General features: G+C 34.5%; 2 protein-coding genes across 2 annotated transcripts in view; both read left to right on the top strand.

The window, feature by feature from the left end:
• The window catches only part of LOC134852955 (voltage-gated hydrogen channel 1-like), a 376,534-nt gene that overhangs the window by 269,693 nt on the left and 87,778 nt on the right, over window positions 1–19,063 (top strand). The gene's annotated exons all lie outside the window — the stretch shown is intronic.
• Window positions 1,166–15,350, top strand: LOC134854952 (diaminopimelate decarboxylase-like). The gene is made up of 4 exons (XM_063871335.1): window positions 1,166–1,286; window positions 10,585–11,408; window positions 11,748–12,081; window positions 15,041–15,350. Exons 2-4 carry the CDS (start codon window positions 10,596–10,598, stop codon window positions 15,214–15,216), a joined length of 1,323 nt encoding a protein of 440 aa, XP_063727405.1. The 5' UTR covers window positions 1,166–1,286; window positions 10,585–10,595; the 3' UTR covers window positions 15,217–15,350.

Here is a 19,063-nt window from a genome sequence, read left to right as displayed (position 1 = left end):
TGAAGTTTTTCTTCTTTCAAAAATGGATTTATAGTTTTCAGAATTTCCAGTGGAATGAGAAAGTTTAGCTATTGATCCAGTTTTCTCGAGTCGGGTTTTTTTTGTAATCAAAAAGTTATCTATCATTAAAAATTTCTGAAATTCAGAAAGCACATCTTTTTTCGTTCTTGAAAGCTCATTGACAGTTTTTGTTGTCAGCTGTTTGTTGGCTACGTTTTCTTCAATAATTTTGGAGTACGGGGCTCTTTGGAAATCAGATTCTGTTAGGCTGATTGTTCTGCTCGCACTGGTATTTCTACTGCTTTGTTTTTTAGAAATTAGATGTTTAAATCTCGGCATCTTATTATTACCAGCCTTAAATCAGGAGTTTTTTTAATTCAGCAGATTTTACATTATTCTTTATTACTTTGAATGCATATTGTACCTTTCGGACACGTTTTCTTCTGAGTCAATGATTTTGTTCAATTGTTTCAATATGTCGAATTTTATTTAAAAAAATATTAATAGTAATAGTTATTATAATAGTAAAAAATAATTAAAATCGTCAATTGGTTTGCTAGACGGAGCACGTTTATAAGTTGAACAACTTTGGTTAGATACTATCACAGTACCGCTTTGAGTGGTCACTGTTAGGGCCAATGGCCTGTTCTAAGGTGCCTTGAGAGAATAATTGTTTGTGCGGTATCAGACGGCAGTGTAAACAAATGATACTTGTTTATACTGAATCTGAAAGTGAAACTTACCTGTACATACGAAAAGATTTTTTTTCAGAAATTCTTGATAACTCAAAACATTGAATTTCTTTTCATGACGAATTGGGTGCAAAATTAAAAGCTATGCGGGCAAAAGTTTTTCACTGCTCGTCCTAAAAAATATTTGAATCCGATTCACGGATGTAACCGATTCCTTACAGTAGCGCACTTGGCTCCTTTGGACGTTTTGTCGGGTTTATCGAAACGAAACGAAAAAGCTGTAAGTATTTTCATAAAATAATCTACTTCGCATCCGAGTTTACTTCGCATTCGAGAGTTCTACGGGAAAAAAGCTGCTAAGAACTACAATTTTATACTGCCACAGTAAGATTTCTATAAAATCATGAAGATTGTATGTGAGCAGTGATTTATAAAATTTGTACTGTTTGTATCTTTGATTAACCGATCGGAGTCATTCGACTGATACTGAATTGTTATCTGATTTCTGAACAGAAATCAATTTCGTTGACTTCTACTGACCAAATCGTTCTTTATTTGTGACCAGGCAACTTAGCGGAATTATTTTGATTAAAGGTAATGTGCCTTGAAGCTTAGATTCCATCTAGCGATTAGGTTTTGCTGAGAAATAACCCTACAGTGCGGGTTTTAACTATCCGAAAAAAATGCTGAAGTTGAAATTAAAAACGCATTTTTCTCAAATTGGGCTGACTTAAGACGTAGAATAATGAAGACCAAACATGCTTAGAACTATTCACCAGAATTGATAGGGTTCATATTGTTTAAAAGAAATTCGCACCCAAAATTTTATCCAAAAAAGAATGATTTTTTGCTTTTTTAGTCAATAAAAATTACGCTAAAACTACCGGGTCAATTACTGACAAAACCATATCAAAGTGAGTCTCTCACGTAACGCAACAAGGTTCAAGAAGGCTATAATCTTCTAATTTTTATAAATAGTTTTATTTTTGTTTAATAGCCAAAAAATGCCTAATACTATTTAAAATACCAATTTTTTTATTTGGAAAGAGTTAAAACGTTTAATTCAATTTTTCCGAGAATATACTCTTCTTATTTTTATGGCTATAATAGAGGCTCGCTTTGATATAGTTTTAGCAATTGATCTAGTAAGTTCTGTTTTCATCATTTTAACTTAAAAAAAAACAGTTTAAGAAAAACGCGTTTAAATATGAATCTTCGTGCGTTTTGTCCGGACAATTTAAATCAGCACTACAGTGCTCATTTAAATTAACCGGGCAAAACCAATTAAATTACAACTCATTTTTCTCAAATTGGGTTGATTTTAGACAGAAAATGATGAAGTCAATTTGCTTAGATTTTAGCAAAACTAAATTGGTTCACTTTATATTGCAAAAGTTGCGGCCAAAAGTATACCCCAATAACGATCATTTTTGTCAATCGAAGGTTAAGTCAAAACTATTGGTTTCATTGCTGATAAAACTATACCACAGTGAGCGCCTTATGTAGCCCCAAAAGTTAAACGAGAGTATATTCTTCATTTTGTATAAATTATTTCATTTTGATAGCAAAAAATGTCAGTTTTACTTTATAAAAAACCAAATTTTTTAATCAGAAACAATTTCTTAACACTTTGCGCCAATTCTTGGAGGTTATGCCCCTGTTAATATTTGTTGGGCTACATAAGAGGCGCACTGTGATATAGTTTTGTTAGCAATTGAACATAGTGTTGATGCAACATTTGATTGACTAAAAAAGCCAAAAACGTTCGTTTTTGGGGTAAAATTTTAGGCCCAAGTTAAGCTAAATAAATTGCTCTTTTAACCAAATTAAATGATTAATTCTGTTTGAATTCTAAGGAAAATTTGTCGTTACAATTTTTCTCAAGTCAACCCAATTTCAGAAAAACGCGTTTGAAGTTTCAAGTTTTGTTTCGTTTTTCCGGTTAATTTAAATAAGCATTGGTTGATTTTTTCTGGCGAGAGAAACATAATTGTTAATGATTTTGTATCGGATTTTAGAGGCTTATGAAAAGTATGCAAATGTGAATTAGTTATGAATGGAGCTTAAATACTTAATATCACTTTATTTCAAAAGAATTGTAATTATAAATTTTCCTGCTGTCCCGATTTTGAATATAAATCGAGCAATAAAAGCTTGCAAGTTCCATCAACAAAATAGTGCGTAATTAAGAAGAAGGGGGAGGGAGGACTGAGAGAAAAATGAAGTAATAATTTCAGCTGTTTTCTAAAAAAAACAAATTGAAGCCTTGTATTTTTTTATCGTGTTGTGAGATCGAGCGCAAGCTTCGGCTAAATTTTTAAAGTTTTAGCGTGAGTTGACCATTCGTAACAGGCGGAAAATTGAAATAAGCGACAACTCGTAACATAAGCATTAGTGTGGAACACTGCTTCATGTGCAGTATTCCTCTCGTGTCGGATGTAAGCGGAGCGGAGCAAGCGTTTTCTACTTTCCAATGACTTGCTACGAATTGTCGTTTGTTACGAATGGGAGCTTGTTACAAATCGTCGCCTGATACGAATTGTCGCTGCACCCATTTTTGGAAATATACTACTCACCTCAAATGTTCCCCCTTTTGTCGATTTAGGGAAAGGTAATAAAGATGGGTCCAAAATAGACATGAGACTTAGAAAAATAGATATAATTATTATACATTTAGGACAGATTCGAATGCAAACCAGGTAGCGCCCACTAAGATTTTGAAATTTTTTGTTGGGACCACTGAAATTTAAGAGGAATTTCGTATTCGGCTGTTTTTAGTTTTCTTGTTCGTTTTCCACGCAAAATCAGGTACTGCAAATAATCATTGGAATGGGTCGAGTGATATATCAGATTAAAGCCCTTTCAGTCGCGACTTGAACAATATTAAAAATGAGAAAAAATGCTATTCGAAATACTGAAAAATGTTTCCCATGTCGAGAAAAAACCGTCTGAAACTTTTGATTTTTGCTTGGAGTGATATATCATTTTAAAGCCCTTTCGGCCTTGATTCGAACGAAATTGAATTTTTTTTAAAACTTAGCCAGGTCTCGAGAAAAACTGCTTCCAAATTAATAAATTTCAGTTCAACTTCGAGGAGTAAAGCGGGCGAGCAGGCTTATTAAAGAAAAAGAAAAAGAAGCTGTTAAACTTAAGCATAACTTTTGTAAGTTTTTGACTTGAAGTTTTTTAGCGCCGTTTTGGGAATAAAAATTTTCAAAAACTCTAAAATGATTTTTTTTCAGGTTTTTGTTTTGTTTTTATCTTTTTCCGATAAAAACTGCTGACAAATTTGCCATTTTTTGTGATTGTGGAATTTGCCTAAATTCTAGGCTTGTGTCAGATCATTTTATCTCGCCTCGCACAAAAAAAAGTTTGAGATAAAAAAAGAAAAAAATTTCTAATGTAATTTTTTATGAATATGTAATGGTCGGAACATTCTCTGCTACTCGTACCGCAACCGGTCGGTTAGCTGTTTTGTATCATGAATTTTGCCAGGTTTCATGGAGCTTTGCTTTGTTCATATGCATGTCGTATCTGCGCATGCTCCAGATAATGCGTGTATTCAAACCGTTGATGTTGTTAGACACCACAACGGTTTGAACACATCTTTTCGGTTCTACCCTGAGGCTTTTGTCCGCGGGGTCTCTTGCTACTCTAGATAATTGATTCGTCCATTTGAAATTGTGGGGGACTTTTTTTCGAGGGGGAACTCGAATTGAGGGGAAACTTGTGTTTCAGATTTGACCATTTTAGTTTAAAAAACCTTCCATTCAAAATTGTTTTCATCGTTCTTTTTTTTACAATTGCATTCATTTGTCGTTTTTTTTTCATATATTGTATTTATAAGAAACTTTCACAATTTTTTGAAGCGCCGGAGGTGCGTTACACGCTAGTTTCCTTTAAAGTCTATCCTGAAGGAAAACGTGCGCACGTCAACAAAGCACATAAGTGAACGTCCAGTTGAAAATTACAGTGACGAAACAACTCTTTTTTGATTATCTGTAATGGAATTATTATAGTTCAAGTTATCTGCACACGGTGGTAATCATAATCATTTCTTTTAGATTATTTTAGCTATTTCAGTTTACCTAGTGAAAGCAGGATAGAAGTAAACGCACAAAAACTTCATAAAAATTGCTCTGTCTAAACAACCAGTGATTTAAAGTTTGAACCTCAATTTGTAATTTGGAAAAACTTGGAAAAAAATTAAATTAATTTTTCAGTTTTTGTAAAATATTTGATTAATCGTGAAAACTGCCGGTTCTCGAAAACTAGACTTATTTAGGATTTCAGATTTTGAGCCTAGATTTACAACCCTAAATTAATGACATTAAATCAATAGCAATTAACCAAAGATGCTGATTAAAAAGAAAACGTAAAAAAAGAAAATATATTTGGAAAAATACTTCGAATTAAGTTTTAATTACCAATCTATTATATATTTAAATGCGGACTTCACTATCGCGCCATGTTTAAGCTTTTTCAACCTATTATTTTTGCATGTTAAACGAAAGAATTTTTTCTCGCTTAAGCTATATCTTATAAAGCAATGGTTAAAATTTTTTTTTCGATTTCCCTGTTTGAACTCAGTGTTTATTTTCTGAAGTTTAAAATTAGAGAACCAATAGTGTTATGCTGCCGGGGTTCCCGCAGGGTTGCAAATTCGGCCTCCAATTATGACTGCTCCAATTTGCAATTTTCAGAAAACTTAGATTTGAAAGAAAATTTTTGACATTCCCAACCCTGTATTTGGCGCTGCTTAGGTACTCGTAGAGGTTGCGAATCTTGCTTCCAATTTTGACAGCTCAATTCATTAGTTTTCGAGATATGACATTTTTTGTGATTTTTTCAAAAAAGTGAAATTTAAATTTTTTTTCAACATTTGGTATAGGCAACCCTGTAGTTAGGCGCTGTCAGCGTACTCCCAGGGGTTGCGAATTTTACCTCACAATATGACTGCTCAATTCATTGTAGTTTTCGAGATATGACGTTTTTTGTGATTTTTTCGAAAAAGTGAAATTTAAAATTTTTTTCAACATTTGGTATTCGCAACCCTGTAGTTGGGCGCTGCAAGCGTACTCCCAGGGGTTGCGAATTGTACCTCACAATATGACTGCTCAATTCATTGTATTTTTCGAGATATGACGTTTTTTGTGATTTTTCAAAAAAAGTTAAGTTAATTTTTTTTCTTCAAAATTTGAAATTTCTAGCCCTGTACTTGGGGCTGTCAGAGTCTTGCCAGGGGTTGCTTTCAAAGAATTTGTTTAGAAAACTTACAATTGAAGTTTCTCAAAATTTGAAATTCTTAACGCTTTAGTTGTTCACCGTGATAGTACTCTCAGGCGTTGCAATTCTTGCCTCTAAAAACGACTACTCAAATATTTGTTGTTTTCCAGATATGACGTTTTTGTGATTTTTTCAAAACTTTTTCAAAAAACTGAAATTTAAAAATAAGATTTTTCTTTAAATTTGAAATTCGCAACGCTGAAGTTGGGTGCTGTGAGAGTACTCTCAGGAATTTCAAATCTTGCGTCCGAATGCGACTGCTCAATTGCTTTTAGTACCCGAGATTTGACGTTTTTATGTAATTTTATTTTTTTCCAATGAACTGATGTATAATTCAAATTTTTATGGTTTTACAAAATTTGAAATTACCAACCCTGTAATTGGGTGCTGCAAGAGTACACTCAAAGGATGCAGATCTTTTTTCTGATATATGCGGTTTTTTATAAGTTGTCAAAAATTCGAAGCACGGAGGTGCGTTACACGCTAGTTGCCTCTAAATCACAATTACCAATTGCCTTCGAACTTGGGTAAAATGAATTTTTATCTGTTACGATCTTATTCACACACGAAGTTACCTAGAAGCAGATTGTCTGCACTCCTTATGTTTAAAAGCTTCCAAACTCCATTTTTTGTGCGTGAGTATAATTATATTAACCTGCTGCCTAGCAGACTCTCTTCACACTATTTACTCTGTTATAAGTCGCCTGAAGTGGATTAGCATTATGAATATTTTTCATTGATTTAATTGACAGCAGCTTAATTTAATTGTTGACAGGTGTGTGTCCATGCTGATTCACAGCTTTGTGTCACAAGCGTAGCTATTTTTATTTAGCGAAGCAAATTTTTTTTGCAACCCAAGTAGCAAGTATTATTGCTACTTTTGTTTAGTGGCTTTGGCCGCGGGAAGCATTGGCAATTTAAAAGCATATGCTTTGAATTTTGATTACTAATAGTTTAACACAGATGCTTTTTTATTGTATTAAATGAAGCAAAAAAAGGCAATTTACATCATAGTTAAGTTTATAAACTTTTCAGAATTGCAAAATATGTGCGAGCAACAAAGCGTACATTTTGTGAAAAACTTGTGCGCTTGATTGACAGATTCTAAAAGATGCTCAGTCTAGGGTCAACAATTTGTCTCACAATTTGTCAACAAAACTATTAATTTCAGAAACACAACAGTCCAAATTAGCGGCAAAATAAAGGCTTACGCGCACAATAACACCCGTGTTGAATTGAAGCATAGCGGAGCAAGCGGTCGCTAATCGCCAATGCCGCGTTTGAAGTTAGCCATTTGACTTTATAATGGTTCTGAGTCTGCTAAAAGATTGGTCTGCTAAAAAACCGGTCTGCTAAAATCCCTAGCACCCATTCGCCCTTTCTCGCTTGTGGTTGTAAAACTGACCGAACTTTTACCAGTCCGACTTTTTATTAGAAAACTTATAACATGTACCTTCTACCAGACTTGATAAACAAATTTGGTTGACAGATGTAATGACGCCCTTTAGTCTGGTTAAAGACAATGATTTCACGGTTTTTCACCGAATTTTTATTTGTTCTAACCGCTCCCTTTTCCAGTTTTCCACTATAATTTAAACTTATCTTAATTGAATTATTGCATTGTGGTCTGGTAAAAGGGGGTGCCGGACATCAAGCCGACGGGACTTCAAGCCGAATCGTAAAATTAGGGACTTCAAGCCGAAAATTTTATCATTAAGTCATGAAATAAGAATAATTTGAACACTTTTCTGAAGATTTTCTCATCTTCATGATCCTTAGTCGGTATTTATTACCGTTTTCATAAAATTTAAACCTCCAAATGATGTTTGTGAAAATTGAAAAATAAAACACGGTGGAAGGCAAATTTCTTGTTTATAATTTATGCATTTCAAAAACCGGCTGATATTATTAACGGATGTCAATCCTAAGTGATTCATTGTCATAAATAACGCGTATTATGGACTAAACTAGCGTAAGATTTTGAAAAGCAACGTTGTACAGATGAAAAAATATGGATTTGAGGTGCTTGTAAAGTTTAATTTTCGGCCTGAAGTCCCTTCGGCTTGAAGTCCCGTCGGCTTGTTGTCCTAGACCCGGTAAAAGGTCGGTTTGATAAACGGTCGGTCTGGTAAAAGGCCTAGCCTCGGTTGTGGCGTTGCTTGGCTTCTGTGTAAACAATTGTCGTCGTTATTCATTAAATGAAACAGTCATTATTTAAACAGTGATTTTTCTTCTTCATGTTTATGCATCTTTGCCTAATATTAGTTTTTCGAATGAAGATATGTTCTGATTTTTGATTGTTATTAATTTTTAAGTCGGATATTCGCATTGTTCTGCGTACACATTATAAATTTATAAGTACACAGTTGCATTCGGTGGTTGCGAAATAAATTATATGTACACAGTGGTTACTACACAATTTCAGGTTTATGTTGCAGTCTATTTACTTTCATGGTCTAAGTTCAAGCTTAATTGTTTGACTTTCGAAGAAAATGGAATTTTTATGCGTGGTGTGGTTTTTACTCAGTTAATTTTCAATCGAAATACTTTTTTAACAAAAAAAACCCACTGACTATCCCTGATATATCTTATCGACTCCCTGGTATACCCTATCGACTATCTAATATTCCCTATCGACTCGCTGAAAAATATAACCTATCGGCTCCCTGAATTAAAATGTAAAACGATATTTCAACTCAGATAGTTTTTTTGCAAATTCTGGGAGTTTGAAAATAGCCTATTTGGCCATGCTGTGGACTAATTTATCCGTGTTTAGAATATTTGATTAATAATGCTGTGATCTTAAAGCTATTATTTATGCTGGCGAGTTATCCCGCACAACAAAATCGTTCCAAATTGAATTGTGACTAGTCGGTTGGGGGCAGTACAGTAGTGCCGAAGTATAACAGTGCCGAAAATGAAAACTTTGTTCAACAGTGTCGAAAATTTGAACAAATTTCAACATATTAAGTGCGGCAATCAAAAATTAAACAGCGATCGTTTACAATCTTAAATGGCACTTAAAGATTTTGAAAGAGAAAATTTGCAATTTAGACGTTTTGCCGCCAAAATAATTGTTTAATTTGCTGTTTCAGGCATTTTGGCGCCGAAATTGGAGTGGTTTTCTTTGATATTAGCGTCAGTAATTTCCCGCTCTTTAGAAAATGCGTGTAAATTATTCTGAAATTTTCCCGCCTTTTTCGGCACTGTTGTACTTCGGCACTGTTGAACGCCCCGTCGGTTGTATTAATTTCTTACGGCTAATATTTTCACACTTGATCTTCGAGTTTGTTCAATATTTTCTTTCACGTAAATTTATTCGAGACCAATTAAAGGGCACTCGGAACATTCAGGGCTTTGCCCTGATATACGAGCAGTCTTGTTAATTGTTTATATCATATAGTCAGGAGCAGGGCCTTTCAAAGGTTAATTGTATAATCGATTAATCGCGAATCGATTGATTGATTGCGACGCTTTCTCCGTGAGTCCAAATTGATCGTTGAGCGCCGGTTAATCATCGATTATTTACATTGTGTCTCATCGTTTTAATTTGGCCGTGAATTTGCAACTTTCGCATCATAAATTAGTTCTTGAAAAAGTCAGCAATTTAATGGGAAAATTCAAGAATATCAAGTACGCAGCTTAACTTCGAAATTACACAACTTTATCGTCTGTGCAGAGAAACGTGACGCGATGGAGCAGTACGGCAGAAATGGTGAAACGATACTTCGAGTTAAAACCGTTTTTCGCAAATTTTGAAAGTTGCCAAGATTTAATTGACTTGTTTCCTACAACACGCGAAAATGCAGAACTGGAAGATTAATCGATTAATTGCCGATTAATCGAGGTTGACCTAGTTAAATAATCGATTAATTGATCGGGGCCAAAAAAACCGACTCGGTTAATTGCGATTAACCTTTGAAAGGCCCTGGTCAGGAGTGGTTTCTCCGCAGACTTAATCAGAAGAATGGTGCTAGGTTGTTAAGCTGACAGTTTTTTCAGCAGACAGGCCTTTTCGCAGACTCTTAACAATTAGCAAGTCAGAACGCTAAATTCAAACGTACCATGTAGCGACCAATTGCTCACTTTTATTCCGCCGTGCTTTTTTGGGCACCAAAGATTTTATGCGCGGATATCAGTTTTTGCCGCTAGTTTGCAGTGATTTTTACTTATTCTGTTTTTTTTTCATAGATTTTTGTTGACAAACTGTGGGCTGGCTAATTGGCTTATTTCGGGAGGCTCGAGATAAGAATAAGCAATTTATTTTTCAACCAACTGTGTATCAATTGTATAAGTTTGCTCTGCTAAAAGACTCAGTTTTTGTTTTTTATGCTAAAAGATTTGTCTTTTAAAAACCTGACCCCCAATCGAACGCTAACTTCAAGAGCGGCCTTGGGAAATAGCGACCGCTTGCTCCGCTCTGCTTACATTCAGCGCGAGTGTAAGCGTTAATCAATGTTTGTCTTTTTAGAGTATTTTTTTAATGGATTGAAGTTTGTAGGTAAATCAGGAGTTGATCAATTTATGTGTCAGCTGCGTCATATTTGTCTAAACAGGATTGCGGTTAACTACCTTTTTTCAGTTTTACTAATATGTTAATATTTAGAGTAAACTAAAATGGAAAGTCTGGACAAGAGCCGTTGCAGTGTTTTGGCGCAAGCTATCGAAGAAAATATCGTCTCTGACAATGAACCAAATGTCTTGTTTTTCGACCTTGATTATTTCGAGAAAGTTCTCACAAAGTTTCAGGAGGCGTTTGCCTCAGAAAACGTACAGTTTCTGCACTGTTTTGCTGTAAAAGCGGCGCCTTTTCCAAAATTAATGCAACGTCTTCCAAGTTTGAATTTCGGCGCGGAGGCGGCTTCGCTTACTGAAGTTGAAATTGCTTTACGAAATGGTGTCGAAGCTTCAAATATCATATGGGACAGTCCTTGTAAAACCGTTGACGAAATTAGGTTCGGAATTGAACGGAAAGTCAACATGAATGCGGACAATGGTCAAGAATTGGTTCGAATGGATGAGATAATTAATGCACTTAACTTGCCAGAAGACCAAATCCCGAAGTATCTAGGAATCAGGTTGAATCCATGCGTTGGCTTCGGTGAAAGAACCGAAACAAGTACTTCGGATTTGTATTCCAAATTTGGGCTTCCAATGACAGTCTACAAAGAAGAGATTATCAAATTTTTTGAGATTTATAAATGGCTGAATACACTGCATTTTCACATTGGGTCGCAAGCATTTGGGATTTCGGCTTTGGTCGAGGCGGTGAAAAAGGTGGTTGATCTGGCTGAAGAGATAAATTCGAAGTTCGATGAGCAGAAGATCAAGGCTCTGGACATTGGCGGTGGTTTGCCGACGTTGTATGATTCGGATGACTACGAGAAACATCTGGCTACGTTTCCAGACTTCGTGAACCAAATTAAACAGGTGGAGTCCCGAAGCTTGGAGTTTTTAATAAATTTTTGACACCATTTGAACTGATTATGCAAGGGTGCCTTTCTGGTTCTAAATTTTTCTAAACTTTTTTTTGGTTCGGTCAAAACGATTTGTTTTCACAGAATATATTTATACCCGTTGTAATTGTTGGTAATGTTTTGTTTTTCTATAAACTTCACCAGATTTTTTTTCTAGTAAATTTCAGATTCTTGTCCAAGGTGCAATGATTTGAAATCTTTATCCCTCAACCAACTTCAGTTGGATGCACTTCATTTTTAAAGTTTTCAGCTTCATGTTTTGGCACTCGGAGTGCAAAATATGCTGTTTTAGAACGTACCTGAATTGCTATCTGGCAAGTACGTCATCATGTCTGAAAACGGCCGCACATTTACAACCAAGTCTGGCTTCGCTGTGGGCCGAATAGAGTATACCAAGACTGTGAACGACCTGACCATCGTGATTCAGCATATAGGAGCGGATCTGCTTCTGAGGACCTGTTACCTGCCTGAAGCGTGGCCCTTGCGAATGTTTGTATGTAACCCGGATGGTTCTTTCAAAGAGTCAAGCGGGGATGATAAAGAGGTGGTTTGTGACGTGGCAGGGCCACTTTGTTTTGGTGGAGATAAAATTGCGAGAAGCAGAAAGTTGGTGAACCCTCAGCCAGGTATGGCTACACTATAAACTGAAACGACCAATCAATTTCGAATCAAATGAGTTTTTCAAGTTGTTAAAAAATGCTGTTGGCATCAAAGAGAGATATTTTTGGTTCCCATGTCTATAAAATCAGTTGCTTTTCTGCGTTTTTAGCGGAAAAAAAGCCCATTATTGTGAGGTATTCCCTGCGTTTTTATACTCGCTTGGACCTTCTGTGACATTTGATGATTATTTTTTCGTTTACTGAAATTTGGGAGGAACTTTGTCTCTGCGTGTTTTTTTTCAAAGCAAAATCAGGTACAACAAATACTCACCAGAATGGTTAGAGTAAAATATCATATGAAGTTCCTTTCAGTCGCCAGTCGGTCAACTAAAAAAAAAAAATTCCTGCGTTTTTTTAGTGTCGAGAAAAATCTGTTTAAAATTATTTTAGTGCAGTTTGGAGCAATTAAAGCGAGCGAGTAACGCGAAACAAAATTAAGCTATAAATAATTTAGTTTTCAGCTTTAAAAAATTAGTTCTTGAAGCTTATTGTAACATTTCCCCTGTACCAAGAGTTGCCAAAACCCTAACAAAATGAAGCTGAAAAAATATGTCTTAGTTTTTGCTTTCTCATTAACTTTGTGAAGATAGCTGCAATCAATTAAAACTCTTAGTAAAGTTCCAGGAAACGTTGTGTTTATTTACTCAAAACAAGCACAAAAAAGTAACTGAAACTGAAAAAAAAGTTCTTTGTTTCAAAAACAATTGTGGACCGAAATTTCCGTGGTATTTGTTATTCTCTGTTTTCACGGCTGCAAACGCTTCTTTAAATCAATTTTTTCGTTCCTAATTTTGCAAATTTTTGAGTTCAACTTTTGTTTAAGAGCCGGTAAACGTAGCTCAGACTTTTATATAGGTCGTTATGATTTTTTTTCAGGAAAAGTTTTAAAATTTGTTTAGGCTCAAATTTACTTTATCGCGGTTTGACTTTGGATTTCTTCTCAAGTTCTGTTCAATTCATTTGTTAAAAGGAAGGCAAACTCCACTATCGAACAGCAAAAACGTGATCGACTTCTAGTTTCGACAATGAATTTTAATTTTCAGATTTCTCAGCGAAAAAAAAATTGCCTAATGATCCAGTCTTCTCAAATTGAGTTAATTTTATCAAAAAAGCACCAATAATAAGTTGTTCTTGAAATTCAAAGATCTGTAAGGGCATCTATTTTTTCTCTGTAAGTCCGTTTTTTTTTCTGTTTAATTGCGTTCATTGCCTCTTTTCATATCTTTTGGCTATGTTTTCAGTTTTAGTGTTTGTGTTCTGCTCAAAATCTCCTTGATTATATAGAAGCATGTCTATCCGCTTGCTTTATTTCGTGTCAGAGCATTCAGTGCTGCCTGGTATATAGACAACAAATAGGCAGCAATGGTGCATTCGCGAAAACATAAGGTGTTGCTTTGATTTTTTTGAGTTTTGAAGCTCCCTGATGTTATTTTCGCGGCTGTGTGCGAGGTGCAGCTTGGCTGCTGTGTAATTTTTTCCACGATATCTAAACAAAAACAGAGATCTCGATTAAGCATCAGTAAGCTCACCTTTTTTGAGTGGTTTTCACGGAGTCTTATCTCAAGTTTGATTTAAGTAAATTGTAACTTTTTTCTACTTTAAAGCCTTTGTTTGCTTTTTTGCTTTTTAAACGAAATTCAGCTTCGGCTCTGAGTGATTTGAAATCATAATCATCAGTCTTTTGCTGTTCAACTATTTTAAAAAAACTTAAGTGTAGGTATCGTTATTTTCCTTATTTACGCAATCAAAAGCTTATAATATGAAATCTTTTTTCCATCAAGTAACAATTTTTGGCGTTGATTTTTTTATTCCGTTTTGTATACATGTAGACTGCTCAAATTTAATTAAGCGAGCTATAAAGTACCGTATGTTTCATCCGCTTTATTAAAGCGCATTCATTGCTGCCTGGTATTTACCATTAGAAGATGAGTTAACGATTTAAGACAAGCGGATGGATTAATGGGGAAAGCATGATACTAATCTAAATGTCCCTGATTCGAAATTTTTATCGGTTAATTCTTGTTAATTTTAAATCTTAATTTTCTTGCTTTTTTAATGATCGTTTTGCCGTTTTTGGCTACGCGAAGCCTCATCTATGTGATATATCTCGTTATTACATTTCTTTGCCCTCCCAATTTACTGAATCAGACATTTGTTACGCCTGCAGTTTGCTTTTTACTAAATTCATTTTTAGCGTAGTTTTCTGTTTATTTGGCGCAGAGGTAGCATCTATGCCCGGAACGATAAAAGCTCAGGGTTCGGATCCGGCGAGGACCTCTTTCTTGGTTGCGAACTCAAAATTTTCTGTCGAATAGAAAAAGAATTATTGGTCTATCGCGTGTCTGCTTTTTGTCGGTTCAAATCCTGTGGGCCTCAAATTGATTTTCAAAGCTCATTTTCTTGCAATTCTTAAGCTCCCTTTTTCAGATTTTTGCTGGTGTTTGTGAAGTTTTTGTTTTAAGTTTTCGTTTTCATATACAACAAAGAGTCTTCGCGGTGACAAGAAAACAATGAGTAGAGCCCTGTCCTAACTTTTCACACTTGTATTGTATTATCAAATTATTTTAAATCATGATTTAATCTCATTGCAACAATTTGAAAAAATTATAATGTTTTTTCGTTTTTGAAACTTTTCTCGTTTTTCATAAATAATTTTTTGACCTGTTTCGAGTTTTCTCAAATGAGCTGTAATGAATTATGAGTGTTTCAAAGAATGACTGGATAAAGTCTGCTCTTGAAATACTTTGATTTTTTTTAAATTATGAAATATGTTCAAGATTTTTACAGTCAATTTATAATGGGTGAACACTGGCATACATTTTTGTATCACAAGTAATGTAAAGCTCCGCTTGGTATATTTGTTAAGGTGTTAAATTAGTTTATTTGAAAAAAAAGTTTTTATATTTTCAATGTGTCTTTTAAACAGGGGACTGGCTGATCGTGTGTGATACCGGAGGTTACACCGTTGGCATGTGGAGTCGCCATTGTTCTCGACCAGTGCCTGCGGTGTACGAGTTCAGAAGACCTACTGCGGACAAGGCACAATTCGCACTGATGAAAAAGAAAGAGACTATAGAAGAAGTTATCTCTTTCTACGAGTGACCGAAAACTGGACTGAACCCAGAGGCTAGCGCTAATGATTGCATCTTTACCATTATAATATCGGCGAACTTGGGTTTTTTCGGTCAAAAACTTAAGCTTTTTTAGTTAATTAACTTTTTGTTTTTAAAGTAGAACCAGTGAAACACAGAAATCTAATGTCAAAATGAGCAGTTTTAGGTTAATTTATTTTGTTAATGAACAATTTGGCATTAACTATAAATGAACTGCACTAATACACATTGGAATTTTTTCTAACAACGTTGCATTAGATATGACGTTAAAAAATGCCTTCGGTGAATCTTTCTTTGAAAATTACTTAATCGGTATTTACTTCAGAAACGATTTAGCGATTTTTCTAAGCTCGCTAGTCTTCATTTTCCTGCTAACTAACGCTAACGAGTTTTTAACCAATCTTTGCAAAAGCTGCCATCTGCTAGCCTGTCTTCTGCTAACATGTCATCTGCTAGCCTGTCATCTAACCTGTCATCTGCGAGCTTGTCATCTTCTAACTTTCATCTGCGAGCCTGTTATCTGTCGACGCTGTCATTTGATGACCTGTGATTGAACCAAGTAGTAACTAATGCAACTGAGAAAACTATTTTGTATCTTTTATAAATGTATTTTATTAGTAGTTTTATAGTTTGGCCTATGTACAGTGTTCATATCAGATATTAGTTTTTCTCTGAAAACGTTTTCTGCCTTTTGCATTGTAACTAGATTGTTGTGTTGATTGATTCGAGGTCCACAATCTGTGGCTGTTAGTTGAGATTGCACGTTGTATGGTAAAGCACATTTCAAAATCAATGAAAGCAATTAAAATGAAATCTAATTATTATAGCTTACCCAGAAGCATATACAGCCAAGGGTCCTTAACTTGAAGCCCATGGACATCAAGGTAAAAGAAATCTGAAAGTAAAAAAGTATACTTTTTGTCAAACTGTAACATTTATAGTTCATAATTATTTTAGAATCAAATGCCTTTTTCTAATTTTTTACAAGCAAAGATTTTGTTGAATTTGTGTTAAGTGAGCTTGATGCATTATTCTAAACGCAAGGTTGGTATTTGCCTCTTTATTTAATTCCTACAAAAAAAATTTGCTGGCGATATTAATCTTTTGTTAAGTTTTGGTTTTCAATGCAAATGTTACTTTTTAAAGTAGGTTTTGAAATTTCTTCTCTGATTTTCATTTCACATTTTACGCTGGAATTTAAGAAAGCTGAAAGAATTGAAATAGTATTTTTTGACACAAGCATTTATTGCATTTATGTTTGGCTTATGCGAGGAGAAAGCCAGTCAATCTAGCGCAGTCGCTAGAACTTCTAACTCTTAATCAAGGGTTCTAAGGACAGATTTTTTTTGTATTTGAGTAGTTTTGAACCCTCGTGCTTGCCATTTTCTGCTTGTAAAATGTAGCTTCGCCTGTGTTAGAATAATGAATTGATTACAAACGAAGTTTCTATTCGGCGATTTATAACTTGCTACAGCTATTTTGCCGGCTAGCTTGAGTGAATTTTATTTTTTGCATTTTGATTTCTACGGTAATTTGAAGTTTTAGTTTTACGGTTCTTTACTGGTGATTTTCTAGCTCTGACCATTTGAATAGTTGAAAAAACTTGATTAAAAAAACTGCATCCTATTTGGTTTGCTATTCCTTAATCATTGTGGTCAGGAATCTCTCGAGTATTCCTGTATGTTTTGATTTTTTTCGCATGTAAAATTAGTTTTCGAAGATAAATGCAGATGCGGTCGAGTGATATATCATATTGAAATCTTTTCAGTCGTGTTTTGAACGCTGTTTCTTGCCCTTACGATTACCAAGGGTTCTAGAATTTTCCCATGTAAAAATGCTCAATTTTAAATAAAACTACTATAATTTATGTTGTGAAAACGTAAAGCTTGTTTCAGGTCATAATTTTTTTTATATATTTCTAAAAAACCGTTTTCAATGCATTTGCACTGATGAAAAAGAAAGAGACTATAGAAGAAGTTATCTCTTTCTACGAGTGACCGAAAACTGGATTGAACCCAGAGGCTAGCGCTAATAATTGCATCTTTACCATTATAATATCGACGAACTTGGGTTTTTTCGGTCAAAAACTAAAGCTTTTTAAGTTAATTAATTTTTTGTTTTTAACGTAGAACCAGTGAAACACAGAAATCTAATGTCAAAATGAGCAGACTTAGGTTAATTTATTTAGTTTATATACAATTTGGCATTGACTATAAATGAACTGCACTAATACACATAGGCTTTTTTTCTAACAACGTTGCATTAGATATGACGTGACAAAATGCCTTCGGTGAATCTTTTTTTGAAAATTACTAAATCGGTATTTACATCAGAGCTAATTAAGCGATTTTTCTAAGCTCGCTAGTCTTCATTTTCCTGCTAACTAACGCTAACGAGTTTTCAACCAATCTTTGCAAAAGCTGCCATCTGCTAGCCTGTCTTCTGCTAACATGTCATCTGCTAGCCTGTCATCTAAACTGTCATCTGCGAGCTTGTCATCTTCTAACTTTCATCTGCGAGCCTGTCATCTGCCAACCTGTCGACGCTGTCATTTGATGACCTGTGATTGAACCAAGTAGTAACTAATGCAACTGAGAAAACTATTTTGTATCTTTTATAAATGTATTTTATTAGTAGTTTTATAGTTTGGCCTATGTACAGTGTTCATATCAGATATTAGTTTTTCTCTGAAAACGTTTTCTGCCTTTTGCATTGTAACTAGATTGTTGTGTTGATTGATTCGAGGTCCACAATCTGTGGCTGTTACTTGAGATTGCATGTTGTATGGTAAAGCACATTTCAAAATCAATGAAAGCAATTAAAATGAAATCTAATTATTATAGCTTACCCAGAAGCATATACAGCCAAGGGTCCTTAACTTGAAGCCCATGGACATCAAGGTAAAAGAAATCTGAAAGTAAAAAAGTATACTTTTTGTCAAACTGTAACATTTATAGTTCATAATTATTTTAGAATCAAATGCCTTTTTCTAATTTTTTACAAGCAAAGATTTTGTTGCATTAGTGTTAAGTGAGCTTGATGCATTATTCTAAACGCAAGGTTGGTATTTGCCTCTTTATTTAGTTCCTAATAAAAAAAATTTGTGTGCGATTTTAATCTTTTGTTAAGTTTTGGTTTTCAATGAGAATGTTACTCTTTTCAGATATTAGTTTTTCTCTGAAAACGTTTTCTGCCTTTTGCATTGTAACTAGATTGTTGTGTTGATTGATTCGAGGTCCACGATCTGTGGCTGTTACTTGAGATTGCACGTTGTATGGTAAAGCACATTTCAAAATCAATGAAAGCAATTAAAATGAAATCTATTTATTATAGCTTACCCAGAAGCATATAAGTTTTAAATTATTTACAAACTTAACATTAAAACTTTTGACGATTCGTCCAATTTTCTCATAGAGAAGGCCGCTTGTGATCATTTTCGCTCCCTATCGGTGTGAACGAATCTCATCAAACAAAGAATTCGGAACAAAGGCCTTAGTCTCAAAGGAAATGTCAGACAAATTGTTTTTCATAACACCTTTTAAGTGTTCCTAGCAAGCTGTCAATCTAAGCAAAACGAGGTGTATATAAAGCAAAATGAGCCCGTAAAGTTGAAAAAAAAACATTAATAAAGAACATTGAAAAACAACAAGAGTTTTAAAACACAGTTTTAAATTGTTTTGAAATACCCTTGTTTTAAAACATTGCCACAATGTCCGTGGGTGCAGTTTTTTCGACTTTTTTCAAGTTATATTTACAAGTAATTTTTTCAATTTTTTGCCTTTTGTCTTTCCTTCCATTTCTAGTCTTGAAGCGCATTTTTTTTTGTATCGCAAGTG

The sequence above is a fragment of the Symsagittifera roscoffensis genome, chromosome 1, assembly GCF_963678635.1.
Source record: "Symsagittifera roscoffensis chromosome 1, txSymRosc1.1, whole genome shotgun sequence".
Taxonomy (NCBI): domain Eukaryota; kingdom Metazoa; phylum Xenacoelomorpha; order Acoela; family Convolutidae; genus Symsagittifera; species Symsagittifera roscoffensis.
Note: the sequence above shows the minus strand (reverse complement) of the source record. Positions and strands in the feature narration are given on the sequence as shown.